At 42.5% G+C, this 20827-nt stretch overlaps 1 protein-coding gene across 9 annotated transcripts in view; it reads left to right on the plus strand.

Annotated features, from left to right (window-relative positions):
* DCX (doublecortin) overlaps positions 1–19646 on the plus strand; it is a 147449-nt gene extending 127803 nt beyond the window's left edge. For 7 of the 9 annotated variants that reach the window (XM_061598738.1, XM_061598731.1, XM_061598735.1 and 4 more), the window contains 3 exons: positions 1940–2077; positions 8253–8350; positions 18395–19646. In XM_061598738.1, the coding sequence (XP_061454722.1) occupies positions 1940–2077; positions 8253–8350; positions 18395–18451 (293 nt within the window). In that variant the 3' untranslated portion in view covers positions 18452–19646. The remainder of the gene's footprint in view (positions 1–1939; positions 2078–8252; positions 8351–18394) is intronic. The other 2 variants (XM_061598733.1, XM_061598734.1) reach the window with 2 other exon arrangements.
* Positions 19647–20827: the final 1181 nt, after the last annotated feature.

A 20827-nucleotide genomic window follows, 5' to 3' on the forward strand; every position in this document is an offset into this window, starting at 1 on the left:
TCCTTCCTGCTTCTGTGCCTCTGAGCTGCTTTGGAAAAAGTGTACCCCATCCACCATAAATCTATTAATCTTGGCAGCGTATTGGGGCTGTGTAGCAAGACTGACTCCCAGAGCTTGTTAAAATCCCTTTCTACTTTTCCAACCCCCATGGCTCGCTCCGATGGCGTGGCTCCGAATGTATTGGCATTTCCCATGGTGACATTACATTATAGCACCAGCTCAGAAGATACCATATTGTGCCTCCGCACCCCACTAATTTTATGGAAACGTGGGGGACTTTATTGCCAACCTTCACCCTGACCTTTGGTGTATACAATTGCTTAGCTCTCAACTCAGCCCTTGCTGTGTAATCTGTAGGTTTAGTATTTGCATAGCTATATATGAGATGTTGTATAGGATTATGAAATGATCTTATATTAATTAGAACAGTGCACTGTCCCCAGAGCCAGCAGGCTCCACTCTCCTTATTGTGTTGTGTGACCCTGGAGCTAGACTCTGGCAGATTGTCTAGAATAGGGGTGGGATCTGTTGGCTGACGCCGGTTCAGAAAAATTCCATCGACTAACAGGCTGGTTTCTATTTGAGTTCATTCCCTGTCTGCTAGCCAATCCAGGTATTTTTTTCCCCTTGCAAAAAATGTTGATATTAATACTGATATTTTTAAAGCAATAATAATTTGAAAGAAAATATCAATATTTTGAAATGAAATATTGATATTTTGAAAGGAAATGTCAATAAATGATAGGAAATATCAACAAAATTATTGTCCTTAATATCAATATTTTAGAGGCAGATTTTTTGTTTTAAAAAAGGAAACCTATTTACAAAAATAGCCGCAGGAAAATGCTACATAAAAATCTGGTCACAATGATGGCGAATAAGCAAATTAATGGAAAATTTGGTCCCAAATCCAAACTGAGCAGAATTCTAGCACATCCCTAAGATGGTAGAGTCCAAAGAGTGATGGTGTTGGGGATCCCCTTACAATGATCCCTGCATGCCATTGGAGTGGAGACCTCTAGCACACAATAGGATGCTACATGCATAAGCAAACAGTCCAGTTGCACCCAATTAGCATCAGAGCCATAGACAAGGCTTGCTGAGAGAGAGAGATGATAGAGAGGCATGCTTCATTGTCACTGTGGTGGAGATACTTCCTTTCTCGCCAGGAAGTACAGATGTGTCAGAGGTTGTGGCTAAGGTGTGGAAGTTCCTGTTAAGCCTGGAGCTGACTGTCCATAAGCCAGCCAGGCACCAGTCAAAGAGAATCAACTCCAGAACTCTCCAGGAGCCCAGGGAGATGGGAAAGAGTGGAAACCAGAAACTGGGGAAAGAGGAAGAGGACTTAGGTTGATTTAACTGACAGTGGCTCTCCAGGGTATCATACAGGAGCCTATCCTACCGTTTTGTACGCAGACCATGTCCTCTACTGCAGAGCTATATGGAGCTTCCTCAGTGTTTTGTTTTTTAAAGCATGGCATTCAATTCAAGCATTGTGCTACCATTTCACACTCTAGGTGCTGCAGATCTGTAAGACACGTAGGGTTGCCAGGTCCATGGCCTGAGACTGATCTTGTATCTTTAGGAGAAGAGAAAGTCAGCCAAGTGCAGGTGTTCTTGCAACACTGTAATGGGAAAAGCCACAAGGTGGAATTCTCCCTTCCCCTGCACAACTTTTAAAGATACAGAAGACCTCTTGGTTGCCAGGCCCAGCCTCCAAGAGGTCTTCTGTATCTTTAAAAGTTGTGCAGTGGGAAGGGAGAATTCCACCTTGTGGTTTTTCCCATTATAGAGTTTCAAGAACACCTGCACTTGGCTGACTTTCTCTTCTCCTAAAGATACAGGATCAGTCTCAGGCCATGGACCTGGCAACCCTAAAGACATCTGAAGGATCAATGCAAATGCTTACTATGGTTTTGTTTGTGTGTTTGCTTATCAGAGTGCCGGGTAATGAAAGGGAACCCTCCGACTACTCCAGGCAGCAAGTCCTCCCCAACACCTCAGAAAAGTTCTGCAAAGAGCCCAGGTCCCGTGCGCAGGAGCAAATCCCCAGCTGATTCAGGTAACCATCAGGATGGTGAGTGACAGTTTTTTTTCCCAGCAGATCAAACAGAAATAAATACACACACAATATATTCAGCAAAACAACAGTTAAATGCAAAAATAAATATACAAAAGCTTGAGGGTAAAACCTATGATTAAAAATGAGAAATTCCAACTCAGATCTATGCCTGGTACAGATATTGACTAACAATGGTTAGAAATGAAACCAAGTCTTCATTAGCCAGAACATCTATTTTGACTTAGTTCATCCTATGGCCTTCTTCACTGGCTAAAGCATTACATCTCTTTAAAATGAAGTGAAGAGTTGCACAGATTCATTGGGGCAGCTGATTAGTCCTGGAATCACAGATGAGTTGCTCAGAATTTCTTTTTCCTGTTTGATCTACCCCAGGGCATCACACAGTGGTTGCAATTTATATAAACTCCACCTTGTACATCAGGAAAGTCTGCCTTAATAATAATTTTAAAAAATACATACCTCTTTAATCATATTCTGTGACAAAATAAGCCTTCTTTTAAGACTCAGTCTAGATCAGGCGTTCTCAAAGATATTCTAAGGAATACCCCCAACACAAGATAGGAAAATATGAGTGGAGACTCCCCAGGTATAGCTAAAAACACACCGTTAGGAAAATTATTTCTTATAATTAAATTTAATGCAAAAGTAGATCTGAAATGCGCTACTTGTAATACAACTATTTCATTTGATTAGATTTAGGGGAAGTAAAGGAAGCTAAAACCACTTGCAAGAACAGCGGAACACGTTTGCAAGTTTTTGGAATTTGAAACCAAAGAAGTACACAAAATATAAACTGTGCTCTAATCTCCTTTTGATAAAATCAGTAAATTCGTCCTAAATTCTGTAGATCAACCATTTCCTCTTTGGTCTGTGTTTGAAAACTTCAGTAAAATATTTTTTTTCAGATAGAAAGAAAACAACACAGAGATATTCTCAGCCACATTGTGAGATTCTTAAAATAGGTACCCCCCCCCCCAAGAAAGAGGCAGGGAGGGGAAAACAAGCACTTCTTACATGGCGGGCAGAGAATTTTACAAAAATAGGACCTTCTTGCATTAGTGTCTAGCAGGCTGTGCCTGAATGCAGAAGGCATGATCTTCTAGCCCAGCGTTACCCAACCTTTTTCAACCCAACACCCCTCTGCAAAATCTTTTTGTGCCCTCAGATTAAGTATATGCCAATGCTTCCTATTCTTCCCTTAAAATATGAGTAATGCATAAAAGGTATTTTCAGTTATTATTACTGATTGTTTTTATCATGCCTTTTTATTGCACTTAGATTACACATTGAATTCTTAGTATGATTTATTAATATACATACATAGTTATAGAAAAGTAAATAAAATGAGATTTATTTATTTATATTTATTTATTTAGTTTAATTTATATACCGCCCTAAGCCCGAAGGCTCTCTGGGCGGTGTACAAAAAGATAAAAACAAGCATAATATATAAATACAATAAATACAATAAATCAAGAAACAAAACAAACAAACAACAAAAGAACCAAAAAACGTCCAAAATACAGAAATGCTGTTAAAATACACTTTAAAATGCCTGGGAGTATAAAAAGGTTTTCACCTGGCGCCGAAAAGATAGTAGCGTCGGTGCCAGGCGCACCTCATCGGGGAGACTGTTCCACAGTTCGGGGGCCACCACTGAAAAGGCCCTGGTTCTAGTCATCACCCTCCGAGCTTCTCGATGGGATGGTACTCGGAGGAGGGCCTTAGATTATTATAAAATACTAGTGTGATCCTTGACCTTGATGAGTTTTGGCTAACTTCACAATATCTGGAGTATACTTGGATAGTAATAGTCTTAAGTCAGATATAGGAGTTGTTTCTTATTTCACAAATCCTAAAAACCTAAGCAAAAACTAATCATGGGTGCTTTCACACTGCAGTTTATTTCGTTATTCTGATGATTTCTTACCTGGCAATTTGTGCATCATATTTGAGCTTTCACACGGCATACTGGGTAGCTCTGGAATTCTGGTGGAATGTAGTGCAAGTATAGCGCTAATTTCCACAATAAATGATACCAGAAATAATCCGTTAGCAAGGCTGGGAACCCAGAAGATCGCAGGAGTTTTGCGCTAGCTGCTGCCGCTCACATGACAGGCATCCCAGCATGCAGTGTGGAACAGGGGAAAAAAGCAGGAGCCACCTTAAAACAGAGGGGGGAACTTAGCAAGAGCCACCTTAAATAGAAGGGGGAAATGAGGACTGGGGCCGAAGGGAGGTGCGTTATCAATTGACTGGAGCCACAGCCACCCGCTCTGGTATAGTCTGAGATGGGGAGAGCAAGGGTAAAAGGAGCTGCCTCAGTGAACTACCAACGGCTGCTGAAGCTGGCACCGCCGCCCGTAGCCTCCAAAATAAAAATTAAGAATAAGGAGAGCCACCTCTCAGTGGCCACAATGGCAGGCACTGCCGCCCCCCAACCACCAGGGCCGCCTCCATGAGCCTCAAAAACCAAGTTGGGGGGGGAAATACACCAAACCCCCTAAAATGAAGGGGGGGAGAAAAACTCTGCTCTGTTCACTGTAGCTCTGTGTGTGTGTGAAAGACTGTTGCATGAAATGCCGGTATAACAGGTACTGCAGTGTGAAAGGGGTTTTAGAAATCAGGACAGAAGCGCTTCCTTTTTAATCCGTTAAACTAACGCAATCAGCTCCATGTGTGAAAGCAGCCTAAGTCCACACAGTATGAACCAATAGAATACACTGTGTTACTTAACAACAAACTCATTCAGTTTACCGGCATTGTTTCATTAAACGAGTTCATCTAAACATCACAGAAACAACAGGTAGCGAGTGTATCCCATTCCTGAAGAAAACCAGCGAATAACTGACGGTCTGCGTCACTCGTTTGCACACGGCACTCATCCGTTGGAAGAATGCGCCCTCCACCAATACACCCAGCTTATCAAACACTCTCTCGTGATTGGTTCCAACATCCCTCAAGACAGCATCGGAACATTACCTAGTGCTGGGGCGTGGCTAATATCCCCATTCCTTGATATGACACTGGCCACTATTCAGAATTTCTTTACTAAAGAGCACATGCTATTTATAGTGTTATTTCCATGAATTGAAACTGTTAAATACATTGTAACTGGGGACAAAACAATTTAAAAATTAATGATTTGTGTATTAAATAAAATTAAACTTAAATGCTTCAACTGTCGCATCAGACCGCCAAATGTCAATGCCCCCCTAATGAACCCAAATGCTCCCCTAAAGTTTGTAGTCATGCCAACGCCCCCCTGAAAGGCTGTAATGCCCCCAGGGGGGCGCTACCACCCACATTGGGAATCACTGTTCTAGCCAATGAGAATCTGGATGGGCTCCTCTCATTCATTGCTTTGTAAAGGCCTGCAGAGAAATTAGTGCACTTCCACGAGGGTGTAAGATCTAGCAGTGTCCACCGAATGTCAGTCTGGCTTGATTTCTGAATGGCTCTCAAGAATTCTTATTACAAATGAATGTATTAAGTGGAAGTTTGGATAGCATGCAGGAGGCAACTCTATATTACTGCTTAACACTTTACCTGTAGACTGTGTAACAAATATTTACACATTTCATGATCCCACCTTTATCCCTTAACATGCCTTCTCCCTCATTTTATCTTCCCCACAACAACTCTGTGAGGTAGGTTAGGGTGACAGTTTCTGATCCACTTCATGGTCGTTGTCCCCATTTTTTACGGCAAATAAAACAGACAGAAAAAAGAAAGAAATGTTGTCAGCTTACACTATCAATAAGGATGATCCACCAGTCCTAACATAAATATATATTCAGTCAGTCAGTTAGTCATTGGCGATCACTTGTGGCTGAGTAAGATTGTCTTCCAAGATCAGATCTTTAACAGTGGGTCCATAAGTGACTGTGGAGGCCAATTCTGTATGCACACAGCCTCCCACAGTGAGGACATAGGTTTCCAGATGGAAGATGGTCGCAATGAGGATTTGTTTGATGTGCCTTCCGCTTAGCTCGTTCGTCCCATTCGCCCTGTATTCATGCTTTGGAAGACGGTGATCAGGCATTCGAACAACATGGCCAGTCCAGCGAAGTTGATGTTGAAGAATCATTGTTTCAACACTGGTAGTCTTTGCTTCTTCCAAAACGCTAACATTAGTCCGTCTTTCTTCCCAAGTAATTTGCAGAATTTTCCGGAGGCAGCGTTGGTGGAATCTTTCAAGAATTTGGGAGTGATGTTTATAAATGGTCCATGTTTCACAGGTGTACAGTAAGGTCGGTAGTACAATGACTTTGTAAATAAGCATTTTGGTCTCCCTGCGAATATCCCGATCCTCGAACACTCTACGTTTCATTCAGGAGAATGCGGCACTCGCAGAGATCAGACAATGCTGAATTTCAGCATCGATGTCAGTTTTTACAGAGAGATGGCTGCCAAGATAGGGGAAGTGATCAACGTTCTCCAGCGTCACACCATTAAGCTGGATTGATGGTGCTACAGAGGGATTAGTTCGCACCTGTTGATGAAGCACTTTGGTTTTTTTAATATTAAGTGAAAGGCCAAGCTTTCCATATGCTTCTGCAAAGACATTTGGGATAGTTTGAAGATCTTTCTCTGTGCGGAGATGTGCGGAGACTACGTTACCATGAGCATATTAAAGTTTTACGACAGAGGTTGACATTACCTTACTTTTTGCTTTCAGCCTACTGAGCTTTCCATCTATTCGATATATGATTTCCACACCAGTAGGAAGTTTCCCTTCAATAAGGTGTAGAATCATAGCAATGAAGATAGCAAATAAGGTAGGAGCAATGACACATCCCTGTTTTATGCCTGATCCGACTCTGAATGGATCGCTTTGAAAGCCATTGTTATCCAAAATTGTTGCTGTCATGTTGTCATGAAGGCGTCACAAAATATTCACAAATTTATCAGGGCATCCAGTTTTCAGAAGGATGGTCCAGAAAGCTGTTCAATTCACAGTATCAAAGGCCTTAGTCAGATCAACAAACGCCATATATAAAAGTTGGTTCTGCTCCCGGCATTTTTCTTGAAGCTGTCGTGCAGTGAAGATCATGTCCACTGTCCCCCTGGAAGGGCGGAAACTATTTTGAGATTTGGGGAGGACATCCTCTGAGATCAGTAGGAGGCAATTTGCGAGGATCCTTGCAAGGATTTTATCTGTGGTAGCAAGAAGAGAGATACCTGGATAGTTCCCACAATCTGTTCTATCACCCTTCTTAAAAAGGGTGATAATTATGACGTACCTAAAGTGTCTTCCAGGATCTCCTCCCTCATCCAGATTTTTTCAATGAGTTTATGAAGTTGTTGTGTAAACTCAGGCCCACCTTCTTTAAAGACTTCAGCAGGAATCTCATCAGGTCCACTAGCTTTGTTGTTCTTCATTTGATTGATGGCTTTACTGACTTCATCCAAATTAGGGGATACTGCAAGCTTGTCTCTAGTTTGTTGTTGTGGAATTTGCAAGAAGACCTCACCAGCCACAATAGAGTTATGATATATATCATAATATATTAATTAATCAATTAATATAATAATAAGACATACCTTTAAATGTAGAAAAGGAAGTAAGTTCTCCACTGAGTGATGGATGGTGGGTGTGTATATCCTTCCAACTTTATTTAGAGCAGTTGCAGCCCACGTAGTGTGAATTTCTTGTAGTACGCACATTTTTGTATGTAGTTTTGACTAAAGTACACATTTTTGCAAGCACTTTCTTGTCATATAATGCATTTTTCTATGCTATTTTCTCATTTAAGCTATATATTCATTTTTATGCACACTTCCCTAAATACATGTGTTTAGTATGCATTGGTTGGTTGAAGAACTGCACTGCAAAACTCAAGTAAGTGCGAATTTTGAAGGACACCTGTGTTTTGGTTCTGATATAGTTTCTGAAAGTGCACATTTGACAGATTCACCATTAAATGCAAACTGATTTGAATTTCTCCCCCATTTCTACTTGCAAAACAAAAGATGTGCAGACAGAGACAGTTACCTCACCTGTGATGCTGGAAAACAAATTCATCCAAACTTGCAAATTGTGATCAGAATTTCTATTTAGGAATTATTTTTCATAGACTGGAAAGTTTTGATGGAAACTGGATGGGCATTTTAAAAGATTTTTTTGTCTTTGTTCATTACTGATTTCTCCCTTGTTTTCCAACAGCAAATGGAACATCAAGCAGCCAGCTGTCCACGCCCAAATCAAAGCAGTCCCCGATCTCCACACCTACCAGTCCAGGGAGCCTCCGTAAGCACAAGGTATTACGTTTCTTATACCTTACTAAACCTCCTATCTTCTTCTTGCGTGGCCTGCATCACTTCAACAGCTTGCCAGAGGGGAGAGTTCTTAAGGCTGCTCTCTGCTGTACCACAGCACCACCACTGGAAATGGCCAGATGATGCTAATGCAGTCACCAGCTCAGCAGCAGTCATGTGGCAGAAGGCACCAACAAGGTTCCACTTCCGTCTGACCCTATGACACTACTGACTCTGATGTACCATCTCAGTCTGAGAAAGTTATCTGTTTCATTGCCTGCCTGCTTCCAAGCTTGCTTCTAGGCTTCCAGCCCTGTAGCACTTATTATTTCTAGGATGGGTAGCATCAGAGGAACTTAAAGAAATCCACAAGATGACCAACAGTCTTATTGGTAGACCATCAGCTTTGCATTTAGAAGATCCCAAGTAGGGCTTTGAAACACCCCCTATTTGAAATCCTGGGGAGCCACTGTTAGTCAGTGGAGACAACAATGAGATAGAGGCAGCTTCCTATGTTCCTATGAACATATTCTGGGGAGCCTACTCAAACTGGCACTTCTGCAGCAGGGAGGTGCCCATGGTATCCTCACTCAAGAGCACTCAACCCATGGAAGCCATTCGGCAGCCTCTGAGGAATGTTGGGCGGCTGTCTTGTATGTTCCATACAGCAGAAGTAATGGCATATGGATTTTTTAAAGGGTGGGGTTGACTTTGGAAAGGCACGAGGGAAAGGGCAAACATTCCTTCTCCCAGTATTGCTGCTCCAATCAAATTTGCATCCTCACTTCCATCCCATATGCTGGGCTACTTTAAAGTAAAAAACAAAAACCAATTATGGATATCTGTATCTCACTGGGTTTTGGTCAAATCAAATGGGAGACTTAAAAAGTCTAGGGGTCAACCTTTGTGTTGGTGGTGCAAACAGTTAGTTTCAGATGTCCCTTTATATAATATTGGCCTTACAGTGCTGTAAACTGCTGTAAGGCTTACTGAAATCCTTTGAAAATGAGAGAGAGTTATGTGCCTTCAAGTCGATTACAAATTAAGGTGACCCTATGAATCAGCGACCTCCAATAGCATTTGTTATAAACCACCCTGTTCAGATCTTGTAAGTTCAGGTCTGTGGCTTCCTTTATGGAATCAGTCCATCTCTTGTTTGGCCTTCCTCTTTTTCTGTTACTTTCTATTTTTCCCAGCATTATTGTCTTTTCTGGTGAATCATGTCTTCTCATTATGTGTCCAAAGTATGATAACCTCAGTTTCATCATTTTGGCTTCTAATGATAGTTCTGGTTTAATTTGACCTAACAGCCAATTATTTGTCTTTTTCACAGTCCATGGTATGCGCAAAGCTCTCCTCCAACACCACATTTCAAATGAGTTGATTTTTCTCTTATCCACTTTTTTCACTGTTCAACTTTCACATCCATACATAGAGATCAGGAACAGACAGACAGACAGACAGACAGACAGACAGATAGATAGATAGATAGATAGATAGATAGATAGATAGATAGATAGATAGATAGATAGATAGATAGATATGTGCGCACTCTCACACTTTGTCACTCTAGAAAGTACATTCGTTAATGCCAAGTCATTCATATGTATTACACATATCGTCTCCTGCCTTATCAGCAGAAAATGAGGCTTTTTGTACCATGAAAGCCAGAATGAATGGACAGTGCTGATGAAGAACAGAGACTTTGCTTGTTGTTGCCTGAGTGATTACAGCTGCTTTCTACTAAAGACAATAACTTGGGAATACCTTTGTCACTGTTGTGCTGTTCCCCCTCCCTGACCCCGCAGTCCTGGGAATTGCTTCCAATTATACATGACTGTGAGTGGTATCCATTGATTTGGGATGGGCAGAGACTGCACCACCACCACAACCCAGCAAATCTCCTTCAGAAATAATACCAAGTAACTAGATTAATTTCCAAAAACATCCTTTCTGGACCCCCAACATATTGTTTAAGTTAATAGCTAGTCTGGATACATTTTGGGTTTGACCAGGAATGAAATGGATCCATGAAGGTAGACTCTCTAAGTCCAGACTTTAAATATATATATATATATATTGCAGCATCTGTTCCTTTTCTGGTTAATGCATTATATTTCTCCACATGGAGCATCCACAGATTCATACATGGACAGAAAAAGAATTGAGCAAACTGGCCCTCAATAAGGATAGTCGGCAGGAGCTTTCAGTGATGACAGCATACAACAAAAAACGTTTCAAATCCTCATGGTGTGTTTTCCCCTAGGATTTTCCCCTACAGTGTTTATCCTGTAGGAATTTTGTTTAGAATCTTCCTAATGAGAAGCATCTGGCTGAGATCCCCCCATTGGTCTCTACTGGGAGGAAGGGTGGTATTTAAATTTAATAAAAAATAAATAAATAAATAATCACAAGGACGTCAGTACAGGAGCAATACATTTCCTTTGAGCAGATGATGCTCATGCAAGGATATAAAAGAACAGAAGTCAATAGTACATATGAAGAGCCCTGCTGGATCAGACCTGGCTCTTCAGGCAGGCTTTTGGGGTTGGCTAGATTTTATCTTCATTTTTTTAGATTTTTAATGTCTAGGTATGGTATGCCTATTTTGTTCGTCGCCCAGAGTGGCTGGACAGCCAGCCAGATGGGTGACTAATAAATTCAATAAATAATAATAAATAATCAGGTCAATGGATTATCTAGTCCAGCATCCTGTTCTCACAGTGGCCAACCAGATGCCTGTGAGAAACCCAGAAGCAGGATCTGAGCGCAACTGAATATCAGCAGTTGCGGTTTCTAGCAACTGATATTCAGAAGCATGCTACCTCTAACTGTGGAGGCATTGTGGCTCCATGAATTTGGTTAGTCTGCTATTAAAGCCATACAAGTTGGTGGCCATAACTGGCTCTTGTGGGAGTGAATTCCATAAATGAACTATGTGCTAGGTGAAGAAGTCCTTTCTTTGTCTGTCCTGAATCTTCCAGCATTCAGCTTCATTGAATGTCCATGAGTTCTAGTGTTACGAGAGAGGGAGAAAAACTTTTCTCTATCCACTTTCTCGATGTCACACATAATTTTATAAACCTCTTACTCCCCTTTTCTCTAACCTAAAAAAACCCCAAATGCTGCAACTTTTCCTCAGAGGAATCATAGAATAGTAGAGTTGGAAGGGTCCTATAAGGCCATCAAGTCCAACCCCCTGCACAATGCAGGAATCCAAATCAAAGCATTTCCGACAGCTGCCTCTTGAATGCCTCCAGTGTCGGAGAGCCACTCCATCCCTTTGATCATTTTGGTTGCCCTTTTCTGAAACTTTTCCAACTCTGAGGTATCCTTTTTTTTGAGGTAAGGCAACCAGAACTGTCCACAGTGTTCCAAATGTGGTCGCACCCTAGATTTGTATAACAGCGCTATGATATCAGCAGTTTCATTTTCGGTTCTTTTCCTAATGATCCCTAGCATGGAATTTGCCTTTTTCACACCTGCCTCACACTGGGTCTACAATGCAATGGTTATGCTCAAAGATCCCGGGCTTCATCTGAATGTTGTGGTTTTGATGAAAGGACAGCAAGAATATGCCTTGAAACACAATACCCCACAATACTCACTCTGTTCACCAACAACACCAGAAATGCAGGTTTTAATTCATAAACCTAGTCATCTGCCATTTTTCATCAGCATTCTGTTCACATAGCATTTCATGTTCTTACTTGTATGTTTCAGTTTCTGGAAGGTATAGATTTTCAGGGCAAGAGCAGCACAGGTTGTGCCATCTACAGGCAGGAGTAGGCCATGATGAAGCACATGCTGTCTGATGCCATTTTACAAAGGATTTTGGGTAGCTGTGCTGAGGTTGGGGTTTATTCAAGGAATGCATTGCTTTCCACTAAAAAAAAAAAAATTCCAAAGTGACCTAAACCAAAATAAAAAATGCAATAAATAATAAAACATTATTGAAAACAGATATAACAGTACAATTATCATATCATAGGTACTGCCCAAATGCCCAAGAAAACTAAAATGTATTTGCCCAGCACCAAAAGAGTGACAAGGCTGGCACCAGGTGGGCTTCCCTGGGGACAGCATTCCATAAATGGGGGTTACTACAAAGAAGGCCTGCTCTCTTGTTGCCATCCTTCAGACCTCCCTTGGAGGTGGAATGCAGTGAAGGGCCTCTGCTGCTGATCTCTGGATCTGGACATGTTCATATGGGGAAAGATGGTCCTTTAGGTATAGGGGTCTCAAGCTGTATAAGGCTTTAAAGGTTAAAATCAGCACTTAGAGCACAGGAAGCTGCCTTATGTCGTGGTCCGCCTACCGTAGTCTTGCCTACACTGACTGGCAGTCGCTCCCCATGGTTTCAGGCAGGAGTGTTTCTCAGCCCTACCAGGACATTCTGGGGATTGGACCTGGGACCTTCTGCATGCCAAACAGATGCTCTAACCACTCCGCTATAGCCCTTCCCCAGAAACTGAACTGGGCCCAGAAACAAATTGGCAGCCAGTGCAGTTGGGCCAGAACCAGTGTTCATGTTGTCTTGTATCTTGTCCCAGTCAACAATCTAGCTACCGTGTTCTGCATAAGCTATGCTGGACAGTCTTCAAAGGCAGCTCCACATATAATGGACCATTGGAGTCCATCAGCTTCTGGTGGGCCTCATTTTCCCCATTCCTGCTGCAGATGTCCTTGTGACAGCATTCATGAGCATCTGGCCACTAGGAAGAACAATAGCAGGTCAGGAAGTGGGCTAGTGGTCCGGAGGGGCAGCCTGAACTGGTGTTCGTCGGTCCAGAACTGGTGTTATAAGTTCACACCTTTTTGTTCCAGTGAACAATCTGAGAAAAACTATTTCCTGACAACACTGGTCTTGACATACCAATGGTGGCCTCAAAAGAATCTGGGATTAGATGGAATTTCTTAGAAGGAGCTCACTCCAGCTGGCTTCTTCTTTTGGGCTTAGAATTTAGAGTGAAACATGGAAAAAAGTTTGTTTCATCAGTATCTGGGGAATGTGGTAGAACACACGCTCAGGGATGGAACACAAGCTTTTCATATAAAGGGTCCCAGGTTCAATCCCGGACACCTCCAATGCTGGGCTGTGAATGTTCGTATCCCAAAATCCAGAGAGCTATTAGAATCTCAGACAGAGATGAACATTTGAGGCTGTAATGCTCACATCTTATTTCAATCAAGCTGTACCTGCAACCCGAATTTGTATTTTGGAGCCAGGAAATCCAAATGTTGGCAATATCCACTACTTACATTGCAGCTGGGGAGGAAGGGGCGAAGTCTGTCCACATGAGAGTGGAAACTGGGCACACTCATTACTCCACTATCAACCACAGAATCTTTTTTGATCATCAAAATTCTGAAACACTGCCAATTCTATTCCATTAAGCAATGGAAGAAATGAGGATATCTACAAAGCTTTAAGCAGCTAGTTTGATATTCCCTTATAAGGAGCCTTGTCAAAAATGTTGAGGCTAATGCTTCATTCTGCCAGCTGTAATGTACTATATAATTACATTTTGCTGGTGCTGTCATAGCAGCCTTCTGGGACAGGAATGCCTGCAGGAGCTCTTGGGGTTTGTTGCTAACATATTTTAATTTTCCATGAACCCCCCCCCCCCAGCCATGCCACCACAATGGATCATGTCGTACAAAATGAGGGGCAGCTGTCATTTAAAACCATGGGATGATGACACTGATTTCATTTTCAGTGACACATGGGTTGTGCAAAAAAATGTTTCACCAACACTGGCAGCTGGGTTTTGCTTTTTTATTATTACAATTATCTCCCACCTTTCCTCCAAAGACTCGCAAGTGGTATACATGGTTCTCCCCCTTCCCATTTTATCCTGACAACGACCCTGCAAGGTAGGTTAGGCTGAGAGACAGTGACTGGCCCACGGTCACCCAATGAGCTTCATGGATGAGTAGGGAATTCAACCCTGGTATCCCAGGTCCTAGTCTAACACCTTAACCACTACGTCCAACACCTTAACCACTACTATTATATTTTAACAGAGAAGAGCTCCATCAGAATTCAGAACAGGCAGATATATTCATATGATCCTAAACACATTTACTTGGCAGTTTGAGAGTTGGGGTAGTATTCAATTAATCATTTCCACTTGTACCATGAGACTTCCCCCCCTTCCCCCATGCACCCCCACACCTTCCCCAAATCTGTTCCAGAGGGTTGGAAGAACCTCAAGAAAAGATTTAGGGAGGGTTGCAGGGCAAGGAAAGGGAAGGAAGTCCCACTGCACTAGCAGTAATCCTGGGGCTTACTTGGCACTCAGGAGTATAGTAGTCCGGGGTCATGGGGGGGTTATAGGCCTGTTACTTTGGGGGGGAGCAGGGGGCCACCCAGGTCCCTATGTATGAGCCAATCAGCATGAAAAGGGAGCGTGTCAGCCACGGAGAAGAGTCCTTGCCCTTTCATGCTGATTGCATCCAATCAAAGTGAAAGGAGGTGATTCAGCCACAGAGAAGACTATTCCCGGTAGCTAATGCACAGCCTCCTCTTTCATGCTGATTGGCTCCTAGGGACGTCTGTTGTAGTGGAGTGTGGACTCGCGAGATGACAGGGAGAGCAGGGGAAGTGGAAAAGGGGGTGTGGCTGTGAGACGGTGTGGCGTGACTATCATGGAGGGGCCCTGCACTTCTGAAGTTACCACTATACTACTGTTAGTGCTATATTGGATCCCCCTGAGGTAGAGAGAAGCTGTCAGGGCCATACAAGTGAGTGGTGGCCAGTGGAGGCTGGTTCATTAAGGCAAGTGGGGCACTACCCCACCAAGCTCAGTCTGCCTTCAGCTGCCCACCCCCATCCCACCTGCCTACCTCCTTACTGACAGCCAGTCTTGGGCAGTAGTGTAGTGGCCAATTCAGAAGTGCAGGCTTCCTTCATAATAGTCACAGCCACGCCCCCTCACAGCCCTTCTAAGATCATCCAACACTCTAAGAATAATCTGAATAATCTATAGAATAATCTGGTCATTCTTGAATACAGCTATCTGCTTCTCTATCACTGTCACCATTTGACTGTCCTTTCTGATATTGCTTGAATTACTGAGTTCAGCATACTACTTGATGGTGTGGATGGGATGCTACCATTGGTGTTCACTGTCTCTTCTTCTGCAGTGACAGAATTCTCACTCTCCATAACGTTGCTTGTTGCAGTAGGAACGAATAGGAACTCCTTTCACTCTGATTGGCTGCAATCAGCAGGAAAGGACAAGGAAGCAAGTGAGAAGACTCTTCCCAGTGGCTAACACACTCTCCTTTCATGCTGATTGGCTCATAGGATGCTGGGGACATAGGGACCCTGCTGGGGCCTGGCTCCCAAAAAAGTAAAGGGTCTAAGACCCTCTGAGACCCTGGACGACTGCACCCTTGGTTTCGGGAGTGTCACTGGCTGTCACTCTCCTCCTTTGTTTCGTCGTTGTTCTGGTGGCACTTAACAGGGAAGAAGATGGGGACAAAAGCAGAATGAGGTGGCTCTGCCTGTCATTGGCTCTAGCTCCACTAGCCATTTGCCAGAGCACGTACTGTTGGCCTCCTTGCCTTCCAACCTACCAGTCCTAATGAGAACCAGTCTCCACTAGTGGTGCCTGAGTGGCACGTCGCATCAGAACGCCCCAGTATTGTCAGCGCCCCAAGTACTTTGAAGATTGACCTGTTTAATCATGCATTCCTTTGACCTCTTAACCCCACTTTTCTGGTATAAGTGCTGTGCTGTTTTAATGGGATTGTTTTGTCGTGTATTTTAATCACGGACATTCATATTTTAATGCTTTAATGGAACTGCCTTATTGTATGTTTTAATTATGGTGTATTTTTTAATTAAGCTATATTTTAACAATGTTGTGCAGTTGTTGTTTTTATGATTTGTAAACTGCTTGGAAGCCATTTGGGCACTAAACGGTATATTAATGGTATATTAATTAATCAATTCATAATGATGATGATAATAGTCACAGCAAGGATGGTCCTCAGATGTTATCTGATATATTTCAGGCCTCAATTCATTCAGGAGGATTTTGTTTGTTTATGCGTTTCGCATTGATTTGGGAGCTGAGAAAGGCATGGGGGGAGCAGTTTAGAAGCGATGGAAATAAATAATAAATGGCAATGCATCCTTGTTTTCATAATCCTTATTTAGTGACTAAACCAGGGCATATCTTTGCTCATGTTAGAACTTTTTTTTTTGGTCCACTTTAACTGTCATGGCTTCCCCCCCCCAAATCCTGAGAATTGTAGCATCTTGCAGTGCTAAGAATCCTCCGTCAGAGATCTATACCCCCGCCCCATCTCCCTGCTCTGTAAAGTACTATTCACAGCACGCCTCTAGTAGCTAAGAATGAATAATAGAATCATAGAATAGTAGAGTTGAAAGGGGCCTACAAGGCCATCAAGTCCAACCCCCTGTTCAATGCAGGAATCCAAATCAAAGCATTCCCGACAGATGGCTGTCCAGCTGCCTCTTGAATGCCTCCAGTGTCGGAGAGCCCACTACCTCTTTAGGTAATTGGTTCCATTGTCATATGGCTGTAACAGTTAGGACGTTTTTCCTGATGTCCAGTCGAAATCTGGCTTCCTGCAACTTGAGCCCATTATTCCATGTCCTGCACTCTGGGATGATTGAGAAGAGATCCCAGCCCTCCTCTATGTGACAACCTTTCATGTACTTGAAGAGTGCTATCATATCTCGCCTCAGTCTTCTCTTCTGCAGGCTAAACATGCCCAGTTCTTTCAGTCTCTCCTCATAGGGCTTGGTTTCCACTCCCCTGATCATCTTTGTTGCCCTCCTCTGAACCTGTTCCAGTTTGTCTGCATACTTCTTGAAGTGCGGAAACCAGAACTGGACGCAGTATTCAAGATGAGGCCTAACCAGTGCTGAATAGAGGGGAACTAGACTATGGCTCTACTCAAGTATTAGCCTTTCTAGCCCTGCTCCTGGTGTAGGGATGAGTGAGAAATTTGATTCAGTTCGAATTTCAAGCCAAATGTATCAAATTCGCACTTTCTGAAATAATACGAGAACTGAAACACGGCCATCCTTTGAAATGTTTATGTTACGGGAAAGTGTGCATAAAAATGAATATACGAGTGAAAATACCATACAAAAATGCATTATACGATGAGAAATTGCTTGCAAAAGGGTGTACATTAGTCAGAACAGCCTACAAAAATGTATTTGTTAGGAGAAATTCTCTCTAAGATGCTGGAGAATTTTCATGAAGCTTTTTTTAAAAAAAGTTGCAAATTGGTGCAGAAATGTGGAGAACTCAGTTTAAGATTGGAAAAATGAGAAACTGAGAGAAAGGATCTTTCCATCCCTACCCCAGTGTCACTGCCCTGATGAGGTCTCCCCCTCTGATGTAAGCATGTTCAGTGAAACTCTGAAGGTTTTCTGAAGCCATCTAGTCTCGTGTATGCTCCTCTGCAGATCATGTGGGGGAGACTATGCAAGTAGAGCTTACTCCCCCTTCAGATATTCAGCGGTAAGAACATAAGAACAGCCCTTCTGGGTCAGGCCAATGGCCCACCTAGTCCGACTTCCTGTTCTCACAGTGGCTAACCAGATGCCTCTCTGGGAAGCCTACAATCAGGACCTGAGTGCAATAGCACTCTCCCCTCCTTGGTTTTCTAGCAACTGGTATTCAGAAGCATGCTGCCTCTGACCATGGAAGCCGAGCATGGCCTTCTTGGTTCATAGCCACTGATAGCCTTATGCTCCAAGAATTTTTCTAAGCCTCTTTTAAAGCTATCCAAGTTGGTGGCCATCACTGCCTCTTGTGGGAGCGAATCCCATAGTTCAACTATGGTCCGAGGGGGTGGAGACAGATGGACGTGGAGATGCTGAGGTATGCAGTGTTGCTGCGAGAACCCAGAGGCAACGTCTTCCTCTTCCTCCACACAGCAGCCCTTCATGAATGCATGAATAGGACTGGTCAAGTCACTGAGTCACTGAAGCAAGTCCTCGCGGATGTAGAAGAGGCCAATTGTGGGAGTTAACATTTTCCCCCTTTCTTCCTACAGGACTTGTACCTGCCTCTATCCTTGGATGACTCTGATTCCCTTGGAGACTCCATGTAAAGAAATCCAGTTCCCCGTGTCCGTCGCACATGCTCTGGTGCAGTACTTCTGCCAAAAGGAGCAGAGAGGTCACTGGTGCTTGCACACCAAACTAAGGACACAAAAAGTTATGTCTTTTTTTTCCCTTTCTTTCTTTCTATGATTTCTCCTCTGTGCCACAAAACCAACACCCATGAACCGACAGAGATAAAGGGATGCCAATCGTAACTTCATTGGGAAGCTCAATGGCCATCGTTGGCAGCATGAAATCAGAGGGCACATGACCTTCATCCCCTCCCCAGACATTTCAGTTCCAACATCTCCAAAGTCCTGATCGTATATTTGGCTGTAAGGCAGGTGACAACATCCTTTCGCAAGTTTTCCATTAGCAACTCGGTGCGAAGGCCAAGAGGGGAAACAGGTATATCCACCAGCAACTTTTTCTTTCTTTCCAAATACCAATGAAATACCAGCAACTCTGCAAAAGCAGACCTGTTTCCAGTTTTACACCTCCGAGTTTGATGGCTGCGTATTGCCTAACTCTAATTTACTTACAGCCAGGGGGAGACAATTCAATTTCTAAAATCCGTTCCAGTTCAAGGGGGATTAGACAATGTTAAGGAAAAAAGAATGAGAACTCAATATCATGATTTTCTTCTCAAATTGGACACTGGGGTATGTTTTAATAAATACACAAGGATACTTTAGCTGTGTGGGATTTGGGCCTACCTTGCTCTCTCTGCCCGCTTCTCCACTCCCAAAACTGCCTCACCTCAGCAAAAATCAACTCAGTCCCATCTTCTCATCTTTTTCTCTTCTGTTTCACCTCAACCCTCAACTCACCTCAGCCTCTTCTTTTCCTCCTGCTCCGTTTCATCCCACCACCACCCCAGAGATTGGCCACTGCAGTACGGTGGTGGTGGTACAGCCCCCTCTAGTATATACACACATATGACCGGCAATAAACATGGCCTGCTTGACATGAAGTTACTGAAATGGTATCTGTTTGTCTCTGTGGACTCTGTTAATGCCTTGTAAACAGCCAACACTGAAAACACTGTGAAAAAAATTGTTTTCAGGTCTTAACACCTCTAGGTTATTTTTTTTTTATGACAAGAAACTTTTGTAGAGGAAAACAAATAATTTTAGCTGTGTTTTAAAGTCAGTCCTTCAAGAACCTTTTTTAAAGAAATAAAAACAAAAGCTGGTGACTTTCTTTTGCTTAAAAAAACACTTTTTTAAAAAAAGATATACAAAAAAGTTCAACACAGTAAAGTGTTTAGAAGTCACTGCCAAACTGACATCAAAGATACACAAACAGGGAAGGGGCTGCATGGGGTGGGGTGGGGAGGGATATTGCAATCAGTTCAAAATGGTTAATACTTTGAGAGTGTTTGTAATATATTTAAGCTTACGTTTTTCATTTTCTGTATTTCAATAATCCTAACTACGGCCAGATGTTCAGACTTTAGAACTGTTAGGATGTTCATGGTACAGTGTTTTAAACTTTTACCTGGAAGCAACACATTCTATTGAAATGGAAAGCTAAAGAAATAATTTCATTTTTTTTAAAAAAAATCATTGATGCAAAGTTCACAGTTTTATACAGACCTGGCCATTTTTCCTGGGCTTGGATATAGGCACCAGATTTATTGCCTTATTCCTTATCTGTTGGAATAAGCTTTCTGTAATCTTGCAAACTGTTTTCAGAGCAATACTCATACAAGCCCACCTTCCAGATTGCTTATCCCACTCTTCTTTAGATTCCTTTGCAATCGCGTTGAAAGTTGTGAGAATGTATTGTGATAATTGTACTTTTGGCAAGGTTATGCTTTTCATTTCGCAACTTCTTTCTGTGAGCCGCCTTGAGCAATTTGTATACAGTGGAAAGGCCATACAGACTAGTAAATGCTATTAATTAATAACACTACCCCTGGGGTACTTAACTTTACAACAACTCTTGGCTATTCGAGAAAAACAAAGCTTAGCTATTTCTTGAAATTGTTATTTGGTGGTTGGCTTTTGCATTGTTGGCCACTGGCATGTTTGAGATTCATTTGGCAATGTGAGTAAGCCAAGCTTGTGATTTATATATATATATTTAAAAACAGAAAGGTTCCGACTACCCAAACACTACAGTTTTAATAGGGACCCTACGTCACAAGTGCATGTGAAGCTCTACCATTTGTTAAGCCAAGCAATAAAAATCTAGGATTTCCTTACCACTATGCCATTGTTTGGCCAAATCTATCTAAACTTTGGTTCAGAAGATTCAGCATTCATGTAAGTTCAGTGGTCAGATCACTGTGGGGAAGGCTGGCCTTGATGAGAAAGTACAGGGAAGGCCTCCAGGAGAATTTTTTTTCCAATGCGTGTTTGATATCTGGCAGATCTGGT

Source organism: Rhineura floridana, chromosome 16 (assembly GCF_030035675.1).
Source record: "Rhineura floridana isolate rRhiFlo1 chromosome 16, rRhiFlo1.hap2, whole genome shotgun sequence".
In the NCBI taxonomy this organism is placed as follows: domain Eukaryota; kingdom Metazoa; phylum Chordata; class Lepidosauria; order Squamata; family Rhineuridae; genus Rhineura; species Rhineura floridana.